Genomic DNA, 19,823 nt, shown 5'->3' on the forward strand with positions numbered 1-19,823 from the left:
TTTGGTTCTATTAAAAGGAGAGTATAGTTTATATTCTTAAGGTTTTTAGATAATAGACTCCTTTATTCTACTTTTTAAATTGATTAAGTGATCAAGTTTTTACTGGAACTACTCTTCAGGTAGTAACCTTGAGGTTTATCCAAATCTTCCATGTAATGTGTAGTTTGTGATAGGTTTATATTTAACTTGTAGTGCAGATTTATTTCTGTGAAATTACTTCAGAATGACATCTTTGTTTGGCTTGTAAGATATGTTTTTGGCTCTGTGTGTTCTGCATTATCCTCTGTTTCTGCCACCTGCTCTTTGATCTTGAGTGTATGTCGTTAGTCACCCTTCACTCTGTAAGCTTCATTCTGGAATATGTGGACAGCTACTCTGTTCTTTAATTATAGGAGAGGAAGAAGGCGAAAAGATGACAAAAGTCCACGATTGCCCAAAAGGAGGTAATTTATATTCTTAACTATGTTCCTTATTCCTGGTAGTAAGCATTTTACTCACATAATTACTCATAATTACCCTGCAGGAATGGCTGTTTAAAAATTTCTCAGATGCAACTTTACTAATGTCCTTGATGCAGAATTCCTGTGTTTTTATTCCATTGTAGGGTCTTAAAGTTTCTAAAAATCTTAACACTTCTTTACCTTTTGGGGGGTTGTTAGTTTATTTTGTGCTGTTTTTAAAAACTCTTATCAAACATTTGGTAGTTTCTGGTTATTTCTAACAAATTCTGTGCAAGCTGTATACTAGCAAAGAGATATTAATTCTTCATGCTATAAAATTGCTTTTCCCTGTAGTGCATTGAGTTAAGCCACTGTGCAGAGTGCCTCTTCTGTTTGCTAACTTTTCTCCTACGTATTGATAATAGAAAAAAGCCTCCAATCCAGTATGTCCGTTGTGAGATGGAAGGATGTGGAACTGTTCTTGCTCACCCTCGCTATTTGCAGGTTAGTAGATTGTTATGTAAGGCAGCCTTTCAGGTTGTGTTCCATTACTGGTTCTTACATTTCATGAGATGCTATAATTTGTGAACTTGTGTAGGCTTTATCATTGCCGTACATTGTCAAGAAAAATCTTCCTTTAAAAAGGCATAAAATTACTTTAGTCATTGTCTTAAAAGAAAAATGTCTAACAGCATGAGGTCAAATAAAGGAGTTTCCTTGTAATCTTGGAGTAGTCCAGTGTATCCCATTGTGGTGTTGAAACTACTACTGATATAAAGAGATGATTGTACCGACACGCTAAAGACACAGTTGAACAAACTTTATTATAATGTGTATTTTTAAAAAATAAATTTAGCAACTCTAACCTGTGATTTCTGAAATAATGTTTAAAGGAAATAATTAATTTTTAGGGTTTTTGGTTTTGGGGGTTTTTTTTAGTAGATTTTTTTTTTTAATGAATTACAGATGCAGCTTATATTTAGGTCTGGCAGAAAACATGAAAGTGAAATGTTTATCGCTAAAGCTAAAGAAATGCCTGTTTGGTTTTTAGTTTAGCAGCAAGGATAATGCGAGACTAAGACCCTAACCCTGATTCTGTCTCTGTGGTAATAGTGAATGCTTCTGTCCTGCCACTGTATGCCATGTGCTGCACTGAGCACCATACAACATGTGATCTCTGTATCCTCGCAGTAACGCTGTGAGACACTGATAGTTACCTCCATTTTACACATGAGAACTGTGACTCACAGTATTTAAGCACATCTCCTGAGGTCACACTGCTCGTGAATGACAGACCCAGGTTGGAACCCAGGTCTGTCTGATTTTCATAGCCTGTGTTCCTGACTGTTTATTATACTGTTATTCATCTCCCCCCCCCATATTCCGAGTATCTGGTTTCCCTTTAGCACTTTTTTGGGTTGGGGGTGGGGGCAGAGGGTTAAAGAGAGAGAGTCTCAAGCAGACTCCACCCAGCATGGAGCCTGATGGGGGGCTCCATCTCAGGGACCCTGAGATCATGATCTGAGTTAAATCAAGAGTTGGACGCTTAACCAACTGAGCTACCCAGATGCCCCTCTTTAAAACTTTTGACTTAGCAAAGGAACAGGCTTTCAGGAAGCCTTCATTTTTCCCCCTCTTTATTTTCTCTTACTATTTTAGCACCACATTAAGTATCAGCATTTGCTGAAGAAGAAATATGTATGTCCTCATCCCTCCTGTGGGCGATTGTTCAGGCTCCAGAAGCAACTTCTACGACATGCCAAACATCATACAGGTACTTTTTTAAATAAATGTTTTATCACTTGTTAAATGCATTCTGCTTTTAAATGTGTGTAGATTGGTGATTATATTTCTTCCTAATATAAATCTTAGGAGTCTACAGGTCAAGTGTGAGAGAAAGGTATGAAAATAAAATGTAATAAAAACAAATTTTGCAAGGGATGAGCAAACTAGGCTTTTTACTTTTATCCTTGACTTTTTTTTTTTTTTTTTAAGATTTTATTTATTTATTTGACAGAGAGACCACAAGCAAGGGGAGTGGGAAAGGGTTAAGCAAGCTCCCCACTGAGCAGGGAGCCCGATGCCAGGACTCGATCCCAGAACCCTGGAATCATGACCCGAGCCATAGGCAGACGCCTAACGGCTGAGCCACTTAGGCGCCTCTGTCCCTTGACTTTTTAAAGAACTTCTGTGACCAGAATAATTTTTTATTGAGTTCATATCCTGTATCAACTGTTAACTGCTTATCCATCCATTCAGCATCACCACGTTCTCTTGTTTTATCCTTGTTTTACAGCTAAGAAACCAAAGGCTTTGCATATTAGGTAACTTGCCTTTGGTCACACTGCTAGGTTCTAGTAGAACCAGGATTTTCTAATGCCATTTCCAGTAGATATTTGGAGGAGCTTTTACGGACTGGAAGGGGGATTATGAAGAGAGAACCTTGATGGTAAAGAGGCTTGCCTGTTGGTTTATGGTAACTACTAAGTAGCTTCTGGCACTTCTGCTGCTACTGCAATCATGGAGGCTAGCTACTGAATTCACGTGTCATCTCCTGTAGGAGTTATTGACTCAAAAAGAGAAACTGAATGTCTAATGTAGGATGATTTCAGATTGTATTCATTTTTAGCCACTGACAGTCTGTGTGCAGTCTGTGTTCATCTAATGGGAACAAATGAAGATGGGTATTAGTGCTAATTGAGTAGGTGCCAGACTCTGTACTGTTACATGCCATGTTCTCCACAGTCATAGAGGGGTAAAACTAGGAATTCTAGTTGTCTTCTACGCCAGAGTTATACTGACAGATGTACCCTTCCCAGTGTTTATTGTATGTGTGACTTAGACAAGATACTTCTCACTTTCCCTCATCTGAAAAACAAGGGATAATAATGTCACTGATACTGGGGAATTAGTCTAAGGATGAAATGAGATAACATATAAAGAGCTGTTTACTGCACAGGGCCTGGCACACAGTAGACATTTCAGAGCAGCAGGACTTGAGCTCAGGCCTGAATCACTGCAGAGTCACAGTCTCTGCACTGTACCATGCTGCTTCCGGGAGAGAGCTGTCTCCACTCCGTTCCTTGCAGCATGCTGCCTTTTTTCCACTCCTTCTCCCTGTTAATTATGTTGTTCTCTACAAAAGTAGTTTCTGACAACCAGTTTAGACTACTTTAGCTAAATATCACAGGACTACTGTGACAAACTGACTGTTTTAGAAGTTCAGTCCATTCCAGATACTTACATCTGGTTAGTACAGTTTTATGATGTTATTGTAGTTCTCTTTTTCCAAATTAGTGCAGACAGATTCCCTTTGAAGATGTGATTTATTTAAGCAAATGGATGCCCCAACCAGGCTTGCCATGTGACTATGAAGCTAGAAAGGTGGACAAGACCTGGGAGACAGACACTTAGAGTTGTCCCTGGGTTAAAAGTGCATTTTTAGACCTTGCCTACTCAGGATGTAGACGATAGCTCAAGAGGCATTGGTGGCACTTGATCCGCTGTTCGAGATGCAACATCTCAGACTCTGCCTCAGACCTGCTCAGTAATATCCCCCATTGATGGGGCGCCTGGGTGGCTCAGTGGGTTAAGCCGCTGCCTTCGGCTCAGGTCATGATCTCAGGGTCCTGGGATCGAGTCCCGCATCGGGCTCTCTGCTCAGCGGAGAGCCTGCTTCCTCCTCTCTCTCGGCCTGCCTCTCTGCCTACTTGTGATCTCTCTGTGTCAAATAAATAAATAAAATCTTTAAAAAAAAAAATATATCTCCCATTGATTCTGAAATGTATTCTAGCTTGAGACAGACTTGGCTCCTCTTCTTGTTTTGACTTTAGAACGATATGGGATGGAATATAGAATTAAATTGCATACTATTTTGCCTTTTAACTATCCTCATGTTTTCCCTGTGACTTTCTGTAGCAGTTTTAAGTGAAAACTATAGAAAACAGTAGTGGTCATTTATTCAAGAGATACAGAGCATCTCTTATCTGCCTCTTTCCCAAACCAAGTGATAAAGAAATAATTAAGTGCAGTGCTTCTTTGGCCCATAGATTCAACACCATGTTACCAGATTCATCAAAATGCTGTGAAATTTGGGGGGATTGTGAAATGACAGGGAGATAGTTGAATGCTGCAGAAGATGTGGGGTAGGAGAATAAGATAAAGAATATAGGTACTATTTACATATATTTGAAAGTAGCGACTTGAACCTCTTGAGAGGAATTCAAATTGTTTGTTTTGGGTAACAGGTTTTAAACCTGAAACAGAAGATAGGATTACCACTTTAATTGTGGATCAGTTTTCTTCGAGGGAATGCCAAATTCTGTGGTGGTGGTTTGAGTGCCAAATTCTTTATATGTAAGTTTTCAGGTTTCAGGGAAAATGTTCTTTACTTACTAAGCAAGTTTTCCAAGATCTGGATTACAGGGATTGAGATTGGGCTTCTAATTCTCATATTGCCATTAAATTGTTTCTGTTTTGCTTTGTTTAGCTTTTTCTTTTTTAAACAAGGCCTTATGCTAATGAATGTAGGGACTTTCAAAAAAAGTTGAAAATGGTGTATTTCTTTTTAAAATTTTATTTATCCAAGGTGTTTTATACATTGAAAACAGCATTGCCCTTATTGTAACTGACTTGACTGATGATCTGCTTACTTCCTGTGAACTGGGAAAATTAAACACTTACAGGGATTCCCCATGGAACCCTAACCACATTATTTTTCTTTTTAGATCAAAGGGATTATATCTGTGAATATTGTGCTAGGGCCTTCAAGAGTTCTCACAATCTGGCAGTCCACCGGATGATTCACACCGGCGAGAAGCCATTACAGTGAGTGTTACTTACTGGTGGGCATGTGGGTGGGAAGTGTGTATCAATCCTACTTTCTGGTTAGCCCCCATGCAAACATTTCAGTCGCCACTGCTATTGACTTTTACCAAATTAGAATGAGTATTGATTGGGAATGCTACTTAGTGAACTTTTGCTTATTCCTTCAGTTTTTTAAACAAATGAAACAGATTAATTTTCCATCTAGTTAGCTTTTCCTAATTTTTCCCAAGAAGTGTGTTTCTGACTATTGCCTTTATATGTGACCTCTGAATGCTTGCCCTGACCCCAAGAGGAGCCCTCTTCATTTCTCTGATCAGCCATTCCTCTTCCACTCTTCCTAGATGCGAGATCTGTGGATTTACGTGCCGGCAGAAGGCATCCCTTAATTGGCACATGAAGAAGCATGATGCAGATTCCTTCTACCAGTTCTCTTGCAATATCTGTGGCAAAAAATTTGAGAAGAAGGACAGCGTAGTGGCACACAAAGCAAAAAGCCACCCTGAGGTGCTGATTGCCGAAGCTCTGGCTGCCAATGCAGGCGCCCTCATCACCAGCACAGATATCTTGGGCACTAGCCCAGAGTCGCTGACACAACCTGCAGATGGGCAGGGTCTTCCTCTTCTTCCTGAGCCATTGGGAAACTCCACGTCTGGAGAGTGCCTCCTCCTAGAAGCTGAAGGGATGTCAAAGTCATACTGTAGTGGGACAGAACGGGTGAGCCTGATGGCTGATGGGAAGATCTTTGTGGGAAGTGGCAGCAGTGGGGGCACTGAAGGGCTGGTCATGAACTCGGATATACTCGGTGCTACCACAGAGGTTCTGATTGAAGATTCAGACTCTACTGGACCTTAGTGGAAGGGAAGACTTTGGGCAGTGGGACAGCTCAGACTTTGTATTTAAAAGATAAAAAGGACAAAAAAAAATTTAAAGCATTTAAAATCTAGTAAAATAACTGAAGGGCCTGCTCTTTCCATTGTGAATCACAGCACACACACCTATACCCTTTCTTCTCCCTCTATTGTCCCCTTTATAAAATTGATGTTGCCTTTACCAAAAAGGTAGGCAAAAAAGAAGAAGCTCTTAAAGCGAGGGTTATCCTCCTACTTGGTTCCAGCCAGGCAGACTTCCTGCTCACTGGCAGATCCCTTCTTAAACCTGTAACTCTGATGTGCTCTGGATCAGCTTTTAACTCTTGATAGTATATTAACTGTCCTCTAAACCCCTTCTCCTCTACTGCTGCCCTATGGTTCTGGCTTCTACCCACTGCAGCACACTTACCCCCAAAGTATCATACAGTTCTAATCTCTGGAGGCTGGCAGCTTGACTTGGCACTTTAGGCCCCTTTGCAGGGTGAGCTGTTAAAACAGCACACCCCTCTCACTCAACCCCATTTCCTCCATTCCCCGCTGGGTTTCAGAAAGGAAGGATTCATGGGGACCACCTCCCTCCTCTGTGACCCCAGCACTTCAGTCCCCTTCCACCACCTCCATCTGGTTCTCAGTGGTGCTCACTAGCTTGGAAGCAGGCTCCCAACAGGGAGGGGGCTGCCCTCTGCATGGTTTCTCTGACCATAAGACAGGGCTCTGTATCAGTGAGACAAGTCCCAGACTAATGGCAGAAATTTGCACTTTGAACATGTGTGTTTTTGTGTTGTGGAACCCGAGATTCCTTATTTATTAACGGAAAGTCTGATTTTTTTTGGGCGGGGGGGCTTCGTTGCTATATTTTGTGGGGCTGGGAGAGATTAGGTTATTCTGACATGGGGTCCTTTCCATAAGAGGTACTTTAGCAGGCAGGATATAGGGTTGAAGAAGCACAGCCAGCCTCTAAAATCATAGCTCTCCAGTGGCCTTTAACGAAAACTGGTCCTCAGCACTAACAAAATCACTACAGTAGCCTAGTGCTTTCTCGGAAGCCTTTTTAGGGAAGGATGTTAGGTTTTTGGTAACTAGTGCTCTTTGAGTTCTTAGAGCATTGAGATTTAGAAATTTTAAGGGGATAAGAAGGGTTGTTCAGGGTCTGAATTACAGATAAAAGATTTTTCTCTTGTGAATTTATTTCTTTTTTTATCCCCATTATTTCTTTCTAGACCTTACTTTTGGCCCAATTCTGGCCCCTTGCTTTGTTTTGGGTTTTGCTTTGCTTTATCATTGTTTCATCCCAGATCCCAATTAGTGAAGGACACTACCATTAGCGAAGAGATAGTCTATGACTTGTACAGTTTGAAGTCAAGGAAAATCACTCTGTTTCCTTTTTATAAAGAAGAACACTTCAGAAGGGGAAAGGCTTCCATAGACAAAGTTAATAATCTGCATAATAATGGCTTTGGCTTTCACCTAAAATTCTGGGAATTACCACTTCCATTGAGATAGGGATTTTCTTGGGGTGGATTGCTTATTACTGGCCATGGGAGAGGCAGGTGATGTTTTTGTATAAGTTTATAACTCCCAGAAGACTTAAAAACTTAATTTGGCTCATTTTTAGAGAATTAGAAGGGCAGTTTCTATCCTGTGTACCTCACAAACTGGAATTAAAGGCTTGCCCTATTCATTGTTTGTCAGAAATGTGTGATGGCTGTTGGAAAGAATGAAGTTTTGCTGAGAGCAAAATAGGGAACAGCTTGTTTTACACAAACACTAAAACTACAAAGTTTATCAATTTTCTCTTTGATATATTTTTTCCCAAAAGAGGGGGTAACAAAATGTCATCTCTGAAAGAGGCTTACTTGACACCCACTAGCGTCAGTGGTTGGGATGCCAGGGAATAGGGCGTCAGACACCTACAGCGAACAGACTTAAATGCACTATTGTTTCTTTGCAGAGTGTTGCAGATTTGCCATCCCTCCAGTGTGGGGGTAGAAAATGGAATAAGGATAGAAGGGATGTAGAATATGCTTTCCTGCCCACAGTAAGGATTTGGAATTGACTTGGTATGTTGAGTACATTTGAACATACTTATCAGGTTGATTGGGTGGGTTTACAACAAGGTTGTTCCACTCCCATTATAAGTCCATTTTGTACTGTTTCACTAGCTCGCATCTGTTCCCCACATTTACTTTTGTCTCTGTCACATTTACCTCCTTTGTCTCTGTAAGTTATATTCGCAGTGGTTAGTCATCAGATATTTTAACCACCTACACAAAAGCAAACTGCATAAAAAAACTTGAGATTTAGGGAAAATATGCTCTTCCCTATATCACCCTCCTCCCCACCAAAGCAACAAGTTAGTTCTAATAATTAGAAACTTTCTTTTCTTCCTCCTTTTGTTTTTTGACCTCTTTGTAGGTATCACTTGCCTATAATTTGCTTCAGTAAATTATTACAGCAGTTTGCAGTCAGTCTTAAAACACTCTCCATGGACTTCATCTTTTTTCCTTTTGAGAAAGAGATGCTAGCACAATAAAGAGTGGTGTAAGTAAGCTGTCTTATACTAGGCCCTCTCCCTTCTGCCTGTCTGCTTCTCATGCTCTTCACTTCTGTGTCCTTCCAAGGAGCCCTTTCAGTCTTAAAATTCTGCATTTTCTACTCTTAGTCAAATTGAGTTACCTTTTTAATAACTCTCCCCACTGCATATTCTCCAATCTGAATTGGCAGTTCAGAATTCTAAAAATGTAATTGAAATACAAGTATTATTTCTGGGAGATGCGTTTTCCCCTAGTCTCTGGTTGTCCAAGGTTCTTCTGCATAATTGAGACTTACTATGCTCCAGAGAGTTTGGAAAAACACTGGCCAGGATTACTGGGAATTAAAAAAGAATTCAGGTATGGAAAAGCATCTACATAGAGCACTTGAACCTCCTTTGTACCTGTTGGGAAAAATATATAAAGAGTGTACTAAACCCGGCTAAGGCTATTACAGTCTGGTTGTTTAAAGTACCATTTTTCCTTCCTTTTTCCCACTTTTCAATGTACTCAAGAAAATTAAAAAATTGTAATGGATCAATTTAAAATATTTTTATTTCCTAAAAGCCTTTTTTGCCTGTTGTAATGTGCAGGACCCTTCTCCTTTGATGGGAGAGACAGGTAGTTACCTGAATCTAGGTTGAAAAGGTTATGTAAAAAGAAATTATAATAAAAGGGATACTCTGCTTTTCAAATCCTTGTTTTCTCTTAATCTAAGTAAGGCATATCCAAAATAAATATGTAAAGAAGAAAAATAAAAGTTGTCTTCATGGAAGCAACTTGTTTTCCTTGATTGTACTGAGTTACAGTTATCCAAAGGGTTAAAACAATTGATGCTGTTAACTGAGAGTCCAGTGGCCAGAGCATGACGTTTATGTAAAGGCAGGTGCTATTGCTTCTCTCCGGCAGAGTTGAGATCGTTCACTTCTGACTCTTCGTTCTTGATCTCTAATGCTGAGTTGCCATAGGATTCTGTGATCATCTGGCCAGCTTGGAAACTCCTCCTGTGTTTGAGCCTTCTGGAAAAGATGGCCTTATTAATCTAGTAGAGAGCACTTTAAGGATGCTGGGAGGTTTATGTTAGTCTGATAACGACAAAACCTTGATAACATTTAATATCAGTGCTTTTTCACAAAACTCCACGTCCACAGCCAGTACTAACTTTAAAAAAAAAAAAAAAAAGGAAAAATAGAATCCTCCTACCTTCTTAAAAGGCCTACTGTGGGCTGCCAGTCTCACTTTTCCTCCCTTCCACCCCTTTTTTATTGTTTCACTGTGGAAGTTTGTACCTGAGAAGGCATGTGTTTCCATTTAGAGAAAATGTCTATGGTATGAAATAGTGAAAGTCAGTTGATTTGGGGATGACTCAGCTCTTTCTGGGAGCATCATCTTCTAACCTGCAGAGTTAAGTTAGATGCAGTAGAAAAGAATTCTGCACCTGCGTTTATTGCCCTTATTTCAAAGCCCAGCTCATTCTCGGAATTTGTTAAGCAGTGTGGTATGACTGGGATAAGGAAGAAAAAGAAAAAGCATGTTGTCACTTGAGACTGCCTTAGAACTGTTTCCCAGTCAGGGTTGGGTGTTTCCTGTCCTTTGGAAGAGAACAGGCCTAAACAGTACCTTCTTCATCCTGTAGCTGCGAGGAAGGCACCAGGATCGAGGTTAGAGATGACTTACCTGGCTGATGCTTAGTTGAGGGTAAATGAAACTAACTTTAAATACGTAATGAAACAATAGCAGTGAAAAGATGCTGTGTTTTTAAAGGACGCATTTCACATAAATTTTATTTCTTGAGCAAAATGTAAAAAACCTAAAGAATGAAATTGCAAAGTCAGTGGGAGAATCAGAGACCTATATTTAAATGATATGCCTGCTTGTTGGATTTTGTGCAACATTTAGTTTCTTTAAGCCTTAGTTTCTTAATGTAAAATGGGGTAAATAATATTTATCTCACAGAATTATCCTAAAGATCAAATAAAGGCTTTAAAGCCTTTTACACAGTGTCTGTCTCAGAGTAGCTGCTTAATCAATGGCAGCTATATTGATGATAAAAACTTAATATTATTGAATACTTTACCAGGCCAAAAAAGGAAAGAAAGAAGGAAGAGGACATGGGGAGTACAAGGGGCGGTGATAACAAAATGAACTGATGATGTGTATATAAAGTAGATCACAATTAGGCAGGGTTTGTCATGAGGATTAGTGTGATAGTGACCTTGTTGCTAAGTGCAAAAGCAAACAATGACATAAAAACAAGTAGGCTCGGCACTGGTGGAGGAGAGAGATGGGCGGCAGACACTGCAGGAAAGAAAGCTGATTAAAAGGGGCCTTGATTCCACAGGCACAAAAATCCACAGCCAGGAATTTGCTGCCACCTCTGAGTCAGGCAGGGGGGTGGGGTGGGGTGCACAATCCCATTAGTAGAGAATGCCCAGTGGATTTAGTCTTAGAGTCACATTTCTTATTTGGACCAGTGTAGACAGAAGCAAACCCAGCTCACTTGTTTCCTGGGACAGTTGAGTTATGGGGATGGCTTTGCAGAGCACTCACCGCTGACCCCTCACCGCCGGGACCTCTGTAGCCGCTCTATCTGGCTAGCAAGGAAGATTCGTTCAGACCTGACTGCTCTTTTGGAATCTTATGTAAGTTGCCTAATTTGCTGTTGTCTGTTTTCACTTCATCTCTTCTGATGCAGCTCCTTATCATCATGTTCCAGCCCCCATTACCAGTCATGAAGGCCCTAATCATAAAATCATTCATAGATTTGGGGCCTATTACTTGATATGGTTCCTTCCCTTAAGGAAATTCCTGTGACCTTATTTTCTTCTCTGGGCTGTTTAGGAGGCATGTTCTTCGAATAAGAAAATAGCCATAGGTTTCTGGGTAGAATTGGCTACATGTCGTGGAGACTATTCCTAATTTGATTGCCTACAGTCTGAATTCTCCCAGAATAGATTAACCATGGGCCCTCCATGAAGTGTGGGTTCTTCATCCACATTATCCACATTCTGAATTTTTGAGCTATGTAAATGAAAGAATGAGGTTTATAGGATTGGGAGAAGAACAGCATAAACCCAAAGAATTTCTTCTGTACAGTATTAGCCACCCAGTCTTTCATTACATATATCAAGTCTCTGTGTGCCTAAGTAGAATGGTCACCTACACTATCAAAAGGACCCCCTAGAAGATTCACTGGGGACTTAGGGAAGTGTCAAAGGAGCTAACCATGCAGTTCCAGGTTGGTTTTCTGATAGTGGGAGATCCCCATCAGTCTCCACCTAAGGCCTGCTATTATAGAAACACTGAAAAGGAGAGTTCTAAATTTAAATTCTCTGAGAATTTGTTTATCATTATACAGCCTCACCAGTTAGAAGTCAGACTCTTTGAAGTGATGTTTTTTATTTTTAAATTTTTCTTTGTTTAATTCCCACTGAATTTGTTAAAGGATTGTCTTCACCATTGAGAGTGGATAATGAAGGAGAGGAGGTTAGAAAAACTCTGCAGTGGGTTAATTCTAGGGCTTCTTAATAGGTCCGGTCAGTGTCTTCAAGTAAGTTTAAAATACCTAAAACTCCATTATGATTCAAGTATTCCAGTTTCCAGGAGGGAGTTCAAGTGGGAAGGAAAAATTGTAGACCAGTGTTTTTCAACCTTCAGAATCTAATGAAAGCTGCAAATTCTCCCACAAAAAATGAATAGGTAGTCAAAGCAGTATATATCATTTCAGGGAGAGTAAGGTCTTCCTAAAGTCCAGTCATTGGATCCCAAATGAAGAGTTCCTTTTGGAGAATTTTTATTTTCTTTACAATTTGGATCCTTGACCAGGAAGGTTTTTAAGACTTCACATGAGATTTAGAGATTAAATGAAAATTTTGGGATAATTACAGAAGATGTGATGTTTTTATGTATCCTTGGCCAGATGAAGCATCAGGGCCTGAACGAGAACATAAACCTGGACTCTGTGGATGGCGTGCCAATGGCAAGCACTGATCGGTGGAGTGAGCTGACTGAGGCAGAGCGACTCCAAGAGAACCTCCAAGCTTATCGTGCCTTCCATGCTATGTTGGCCAGGCTTTTAGAAGACCAGCAGGTGCATTTTACTCCAGCTGAAGGGGATTTCCATCAAGCAATACATACCATCCTGCTCCAAGTTGCTGCCTTTGCTTACCAGCTGGAGGAATTAATGATGCTCTTGGAACACAAGATCCCCCCCAACGAGGCTGATGGGATGCCCATGATTGGTGGAGATGGTGGTCTCTTCGAGAAGAAGCTGTGGGGCCTAAAGGTGTTGCGAGAGCTTTCACAGTGGACAGTGAGATCTATCCATGACCTTCGAGTCATTTCTTCTCATCAGACTGGGATTCCAACACATGGGAGCCATTATATTGCTAATGACAAGAAAATATAGCAATTATCCCCTCCTCTCTCTCCCTCCTTCCTTTTCTAATGGAATATACACTGCCCTGAGGCCTCAGTTTCCCATTCTTGTTTTGAAGGTTTGAAAGTTTTCTAACCTTTGAGACCGTAGGCATTTTCATCAAGTAGGGTTGGAGACATGGACAGGTTTGATGTGTGTGTGTGTGTGTGTGTGTTGGAGCCATAATGGGATGGAGGCAAGGGCAACATCCTTCCACCTTAGTGCTCTAACCTTTCTCCTACTAAGTTAACTTTACAAGGATTTAACAGTCTCACAGGATAAATGTGTTTAATTTTAGTCCTAGATGACTTTTCTGGGAAGATTAAAAATTAATAGTCCTGGACTCTAGCCAATTCAAACTCCTGGATAATAAAAATACTAACATTTATTAAGTACTATATTGTAGCAGTATGCTGGGAGCTCTGTGTGTCTTAAAATATTTACAACAACCCTCTTGAGGGAGGTAGTGTTATTCCCATCTGGCAGATGAGAAAACAAGTTCTAACTTGGTCAAATTACCCAACTAGCAAATGGCACACTTAAGTTCGAACCCAGGTATTTCTTAGCCCAAAGTCTATGTGCCCTTTACTCTAGAGGCCTGATTATGACCCTCTGTCACTGCACCTCTTTGCCGTAGAGAGTTGGAAAATACATTCATGTATTCTATCCCTAGCACTGGAAAACAATCCCCATTATATGTCCTTATAGGTCAGTGACACAGTTTTAGTGTTAAAGGCGGTATTTGTTGCCCACGCTTGGCAAAGACGAGAGCATTAGAGATGTTAAAATTCTGTTTGGGGAAAAGAGTAGGCCCACCAGACTTCTGAAATTAGGAAACTGAAGATGTGCTGTAATACAGCCTGCTTTATAAAGTGTTCCCAAATGTTTTAGGGTTGGGCACAGCTCAGAGCAGCTTACCCCGCATTTATGGTGATCAGCAGTACAGCGATACAGGCCCTGTAAGCAAACATTCACGGACAATGGTTGGAATAGTACTCAGGTTAAAATGTCACAAAACTCCTTTACCACACATTCTCTGGACTTAGTCATGAGGAGAGGGTGAGGCCCACTCTGTTCCCAGTGGGAATGCCAGCAATTCTGAAACAATATATAGCACAGCCTCCATGTTTCACAACAGAGGGACAGGGCGCTGTGTTTAATGTTCTTGAGAGAAACACTGTGAAAGACACCAGTGGGCAAATGTGGGAATTAATGGAAAGGTCATTTGTAGTCGGGTCTGTGGACTAGTGGTGCGGCATAAATCCAGAAGTTCCCAGGTGTAATGGTATTTCACACTACCAGTTAAACCCACCATCTTGGATGCAGGACCCAGATTAATTTAGTTTACTTATTTGAATCAGCTCCTGTGCTCTTAAGTGAATCAGGAATCAGAGAGGGCTGGCACCCATAGGCTGCATGAGATGGGATGGGGTGACCTAGCTTGTGTCTTTTTCCCACAAGGGTTCATGGGGTCAGTGTTAAAAGGACTCTGGGTTGGGCACTGGCAATACAAGGGACATAAGGCCCTGCTATGTTCTCTGCATTTGTGGAAATGAGCTTGTATGCATAGAAGACATCAATACTGGTTGAAATTGGGAGGCACAGGTGTAAGTGTTAGGGAGTTAAAGAAAATGAGCACAACAAGGACCCGAAATCCCTTTCTGGAGGAGGGGGGAGTTCAGTTGTGTCTCAAAGGTTGGCTGAGTACCAAATAGAAGAGATGCGACAGAGACAAGAAAGAGTTGCCTGTTTAGAAGAAAGTGAGGCAGTTAATAAACATTCGGGTCCCACTGCCACTAGAAGTTTATTGTTTGGTTTTATTTCATTTGTAATTTTGGAGTAGAGATAGACATTTCCTTAGTAAATGCATAGAGGCTTATTTCATTCAAGCTTTTTCTTCCAACTGGTTCTGCTTCAAGAGCAATATTTCTCATTGATAAAGTACCTGTGAAACTCTTAGGTTTAATTAAATTAATGTGAAACTCTTAGATTTATCTGTGAAATATTTTACACTCTTTAATAGATACAGAGGTGACTACAAATTTTCAGTGGGGAATAACTGATTACAAAGTTGTTGAATCTGAAAAGAGTGACCCCTTATATTTAGGAGATGGGACAGCGCAGACGTCAGCAGAAGTTTCAGAAGTCAATGGAACGTGGCTTGAGCTCTGAATTACGTGTGAAGGAATATTTATGTGTAAGAGGCACATCTGAAGTGGCAGAGGGTCCAGAAAAGGTACCAGTACTAACTATTGAATGGGAGGAGATAGGAACCTGTAGAAGTCTCTGTTAGGTCACAAGCAGCAAGTCACAGAGTGTACTCCCAGGCTCGTGCTGAGTTCCGTACCAGTTTCTTCCTCAAGAAAACTTGCAACATGCCTCAAAAGAAGTATGGAGAAAATCCTTAGAAAAGTGTAGATAAAATAAAGGAAAAGTGAGCACTTACCTTTAAAAACAAAGTCATAAATGTGAATGGATCTGAGTGTGTAGACTGCATCATGCTTATCTGAAATGGATAAGACAATGAAAAAGGGACCAACAGTAGGTCCATGTTCTAGGTGTGTGTCTTAAATACAGATAGGAATAAGGGCAACACTGTGGAAGTGTGGTTTCTTTAAGGATCCAGAATCCAAGAGAAATTTTTGGTCTTTAGATTTTACTTTCCTTGTTCCTTAGATCTATATATGGATTGGATCTCTGGGGAATCATATTTTTATATACATGTAAACTGTATTATATAATACATAACTATAAAATTTATATATAATGTATAACATGTAACTATATAGTGATATATGTGTATGTGTGTGTGTGTGTGTAGATACAAATAAAAGGCATGAATGTAGTTTCTAACCCCAACTCATATTTTGTAAAGACTATTCCTTTTACCCCACAGCCTGTAGAAGTCATCTGTGGAAGAGAGATTTTGTTCTCCTGAATCTGTTAAGGAATTGCATATATGAGAGAAGATAAACTCTTTTTACATTGATTTAAGAAGGTGGTTTGGAAAAAACTTGCAAATTGACACAAACGCACAAGCAATCACCGAATAAAAATAGCTTTGAAATAGCCAGGTTTGAGGGAAGTGAGAATTTTAATAAAGGCATAGCCTTGGTATTGCTGTCATTCCAGCCTCCTGTGGATTAAAGCCCAATGGATGACTCATTCTGGTAACCAGTGGTCAAACAGAGGACAAGTGAATATTTCAGGGAGACCTGTCTGAGAAGTGGTTTAGAATGACTTCGTGAATCCTCAGCTTCTCAAGTAGCTGAGCATCATCTATTAATACTAAGGAGTAAAATAGAAATGCAGGAAGTGAAGGGGCTTTCACCACAATGAGAAAGTCATGAAGAGGAAGAGGCGGGGGAGAGCTTGGCTGTCATTTCAGTTGACTTACCGTGGGTTAGTCTCCAGACAGTTTTCAGACCAGGGCATTTACAAAGGATGGTTTGGCCTCCTGCCTTGTCCCACCCAAGAATGAACCCTCTGAATGCTGGTACATTGAAAGAGTGAAAGTGATAGAAATGTCATCTTTCCACTCAAAAGCTTCTATAGAGCTCTAAAGTCTATAGATAAAGACAGTAAAATAATTTGATCTTTTGGTAAAATGTGTGAGATATACAATTACATCCATGTGTGTGTGATTCTTACATTACTTGGAGCCGTCTTTTTTTCGGCAGATAGAATATAAAAGATGCAAGAACAGCTAACAATAAAGATCTCGCCTCAGCAGGACCATGAGTTGCTTCTTTTATTTCTGTATCTTTGGATGAGCAAGAGGAATTTCAAGTGATTTCAACATTGGATGAAACATAATCCTCCCAGCCAGGGCCATGCTCAGTCAAGCGTGCCGGGTAAATCGCCATGGTGCCAGGCCACTGGGAAAATCTCCCAAGGCCAGGCAGCCTAGAAAAGGTAGATTGCCCCATACCTATCAGCTGGCCTGCAGGTGAGGCAGATTTCCTTTCCTATGGTTTAATTCAAGTATTTGAACCCAAGGCAAACTTTTGAAGGGCAGAGGAAAACCCCAATTAGTCCATTTCTTGTCTAGTTTAAAGGTAGAAACGAAGTTAGGGAAGATAATTACCAAGAGATGCTGTGTTTTTATCCACATGTTCAAGGTATGAATACTGTGTTTACTTAGGTAGTGTCATTTATCCTCTGAAATACCATCTCACAAATGAGGGAACCGAGAATGAGCATCTACTTGCCCAAGTCCCTGCCCTAGTACCTGACAGGTGTGGAGTTCTAGTTCTGGCTCCAAAACTCACTACACCCACTGCTGTGGGCCACCTAGCAATAGAGGTTATTTTATGTTGAAATACATTCTCCATCTCTGTAATTCATTTTCCTTGGATAAAGCCTATATGGACTTGTGCCAAATCCTGGCCTGTGACAAATCTGGTAAGTTTCCAAACTTGGAGAAAAGTCACCAATTCTGAGCTTCCTCATTTATGAAACAGAAATGAACTTCACAGGTTGATCAATGGTTTAGACAAGTGAGTATCTGAAAGTACTTGTGAATGGCATACAAACATCAAGTATATAATGGCTCAAACAGCTTGGATTCGTTTAAGGCCTTGCGCTGAGGAGAGAGCCCTCATCTCAGAGAAGGTATCTCAGAGTATCTCAGTGTCTCAGAGAAATACCAGTTGCTCCCCGGAAGCCCATCTGGTCACAGCCTAGACGTCACCCTGTTGTGCCTGTGAGCCTTTGGCCACTAGAGACCAACCCAGCAGCTGCGAGGAATCCAGACCTCCTGAGACTGGCTGTCGTCTACACTCAGAAGGTACCATTCAGAGAAGGTGGGGTCAGACAAGGAGCGCCCTGGCAGACACTGCCCAGGGTGTGTGAAAGCACGCACTTAGTCTAAATAAGTCTAAATAAGTCCCCTGCCATATAGCCCCACCCCCCCCCCCAGGGCTAGAGAGCTTTGGGAATCTGCCCTGGCTAAAAAGTAGAAGAATTAGCACCACGACTTAGTCTTCCCTCTTCTCCATTAGACCATCCTCATCCTAGGAGACACCTGGTATTTGTGCAACCTTTTCATTCCCTCACATCCAGCACTTTCTGGCAACCCTTCCCCTAACAAGCCCTCGGAAAGTGTGGGGACAACTCCTAACCCAGACTTCTCTGGCCACCACCTCTGCTATCATCTGGTGGTCCTATAATGCCATCCCTCCCTGGATACGGGAAAAGTAAGACCCAGTCTGAGGTAATGGTGAAAGGTGCTGTGCCCTCCAGGAGAAGTGTCTTTCGAACGAGGGACCCAGGGAAGCTTTTTAAAAACACGTTTCTGAGGCAGGTGTCTATCTTTAGGTCAGACCAGCACTATGCCCTACCAGTAGGTAAACATTTAGGACTGCTTTCTCTTCTCTCAATTACCCCTGGCTCTTATCCTCAAATCTTGGGGGTGGAGGGAGAGAGGGAGGTTACACAGAGGACATAGTATGCCACTTAAAAACCAAACAAACAAAAACAGTACTAAGCTCCAACAGGCTTTGAGCCGTTTCCTGCCCTGCTCCAACCAAATTCAACAACAGTACGTATTGTATGTATTGATGCTCACTTTGGACCAGTAATAAAGATACAGAAAAGAATGTTAATCATAGTATCAAACATTTAATCAGTGTTCATTTTACACTGTGCCAATCATTGTCCTAAGTGCCTTACGTGCATTAACTGCTTTATTCCTCACAAAAACTATGAGATAGGTACTGACCAGGTTCAGAGTAAGCCACCCCAAAATGTGCTGCTTTGGCATATTGATAAGTTACTTAAAACAGCCTGTGCAGTGGGCACAGGATGCTCTGGCCCCCCTTTGTCCCCTGAAAGCAAGAACTATATCTCCATGGGAAATTACCCTCCCGGTGCCGGGGCGGGACCTCCTCCACCAGAGAGAGAACTGAGGGCTGAGAAGGCTGTTTAAACAAACCTTGTTACTTCTTCACTCATTTATTACCTCAAGCCCAGACCCCTTGCTCTTGTCAATTCTTCACAGATGTGTTTGTCTAAAAGGTGTAAAAGCTGCCTGCTCTGGTCACTTCTCTGAGTCTCATATTTTCCTATGTGTGTGTATGAAACGAAACGTGTTTTTCTCCTCTTAATCCATCTTCTGTCCATTTAATTCTTAGACCAGTCAATGAGCCTAGAGAGGAAGAAAGAAGTTTTCTTCCCCTACAGGACAAAGAATTCTTACTGTACAACTGAAGAAAGTGGCACAGACAGCAGGTGGTCCCCTGCCCTGCAAACAGAGGAGGCAGGACGGCTCTGAGGAAGACAACAGGTATACAGCCAATGGGGACAGAAGTCAGGGTGCAGCTGGTCGCGCCAGGAGTGTGAAAGCAGAGCTGAGGAGCCCCACAGAGGGGAGGAAGGAATGGAGAGAACCCCAAACAGGCATTTGGGGAGCTTGGCCTGGGCCGAGGGGCTGGGCGGGGGTGGCGGAACGAGAAGTGGGCAAGAACATTTTGGAGAGAAGGAGCAGCACTACTCAATGCCTGCAAGCTGGGAGGCTTGGGCATGTTTGCGAATGTTCCCCAGGACCGAGCGCAGGGGTCTCCAAGAGCCACAGGTTGGGGGAGGTGTTGACACCTTCAGCAGACGCTCTCTTTGTTTTAGAAAACCAGTTCAGATGGTTCTGTAAGAGCTGTACAGGACGTGGAAGTGCCCCGGGGGCAGAGGGATCCATTAGGAAGGTGCTGCTATTCTCAAGGTAGGATGTGTTTCAGCTGTTCGT

At 41.5% G+C, this 19,823-nt stretch overlaps 2 protein-coding genes across 7 annotated transcripts in view; both read left to right on the forward strand.

Moving 5' to 3' along the window:
- The window catches only part of ZFP91 (ZFP91 zinc finger protein), a 57,216-nt gene extending 40,397 nt beyond the window's left edge, over positions 1-16,819 (forward strand). For 3 of the 6 annotated variants that reach the window (XM_032356684.1, XM_032356688.1, XM_032356689.1), the window contains 5 exons: positions 393-443; positions 866-944; positions 2,100-2,214; positions 5,168-5,267; positions 5,609-9,875. In XM_032356684.1, coding sequence (XP_032212575.1) covers positions 393-443; positions 866-944; positions 2,100-2,214; positions 5,168-5,267; positions 5,609-6,119 — 856 coding nt within the window. In that variant the 3' untranslated portion in view covers positions 6,120-9,875. Of the gene's footprint in view, positions 1-392; positions 444-865; positions 945-2,099; positions 2,215-5,167; positions 5,268-5,608; positions 10,722-11,208; positions 11,297-16,216 lie in introns of those variants that run through there. The other 3 variants (XM_032356687.1, XM_032356686.1, XM_032356685.1) reach the window with 3 other exon arrangements.
- CNTF (ciliary neurotrophic factor) lies at positions 9,988-16,210 on the forward strand. The gene is made up of 3 exons (XM_032359899.1): positions 9,988-9,996; positions 11,142-11,309; positions 12,587-16,210. Exons 1-3 carry the CDS (start codon positions 9,988-9,990, stop codon positions 13,073-13,075), a joined length of 666 nt encoding a protein of 221 aa, XP_032215790.1. The 3' UTR covers positions 13,076-16,210.
- Positions 16,820-19,823: the final 3,004 nt, after the last annotated feature.

The sequence above is a fragment of the Mustela erminea genome, chromosome 9 (assembly GCF_009829155.1).
Source record: "Mustela erminea isolate mMusErm1 chromosome 9, mMusErm1.Pri, whole genome shotgun sequence".
NCBI lineage: Eukaryota > Metazoa > Chordata > Mammalia > Carnivora > Mustelidae > Mustela > Mustela erminea.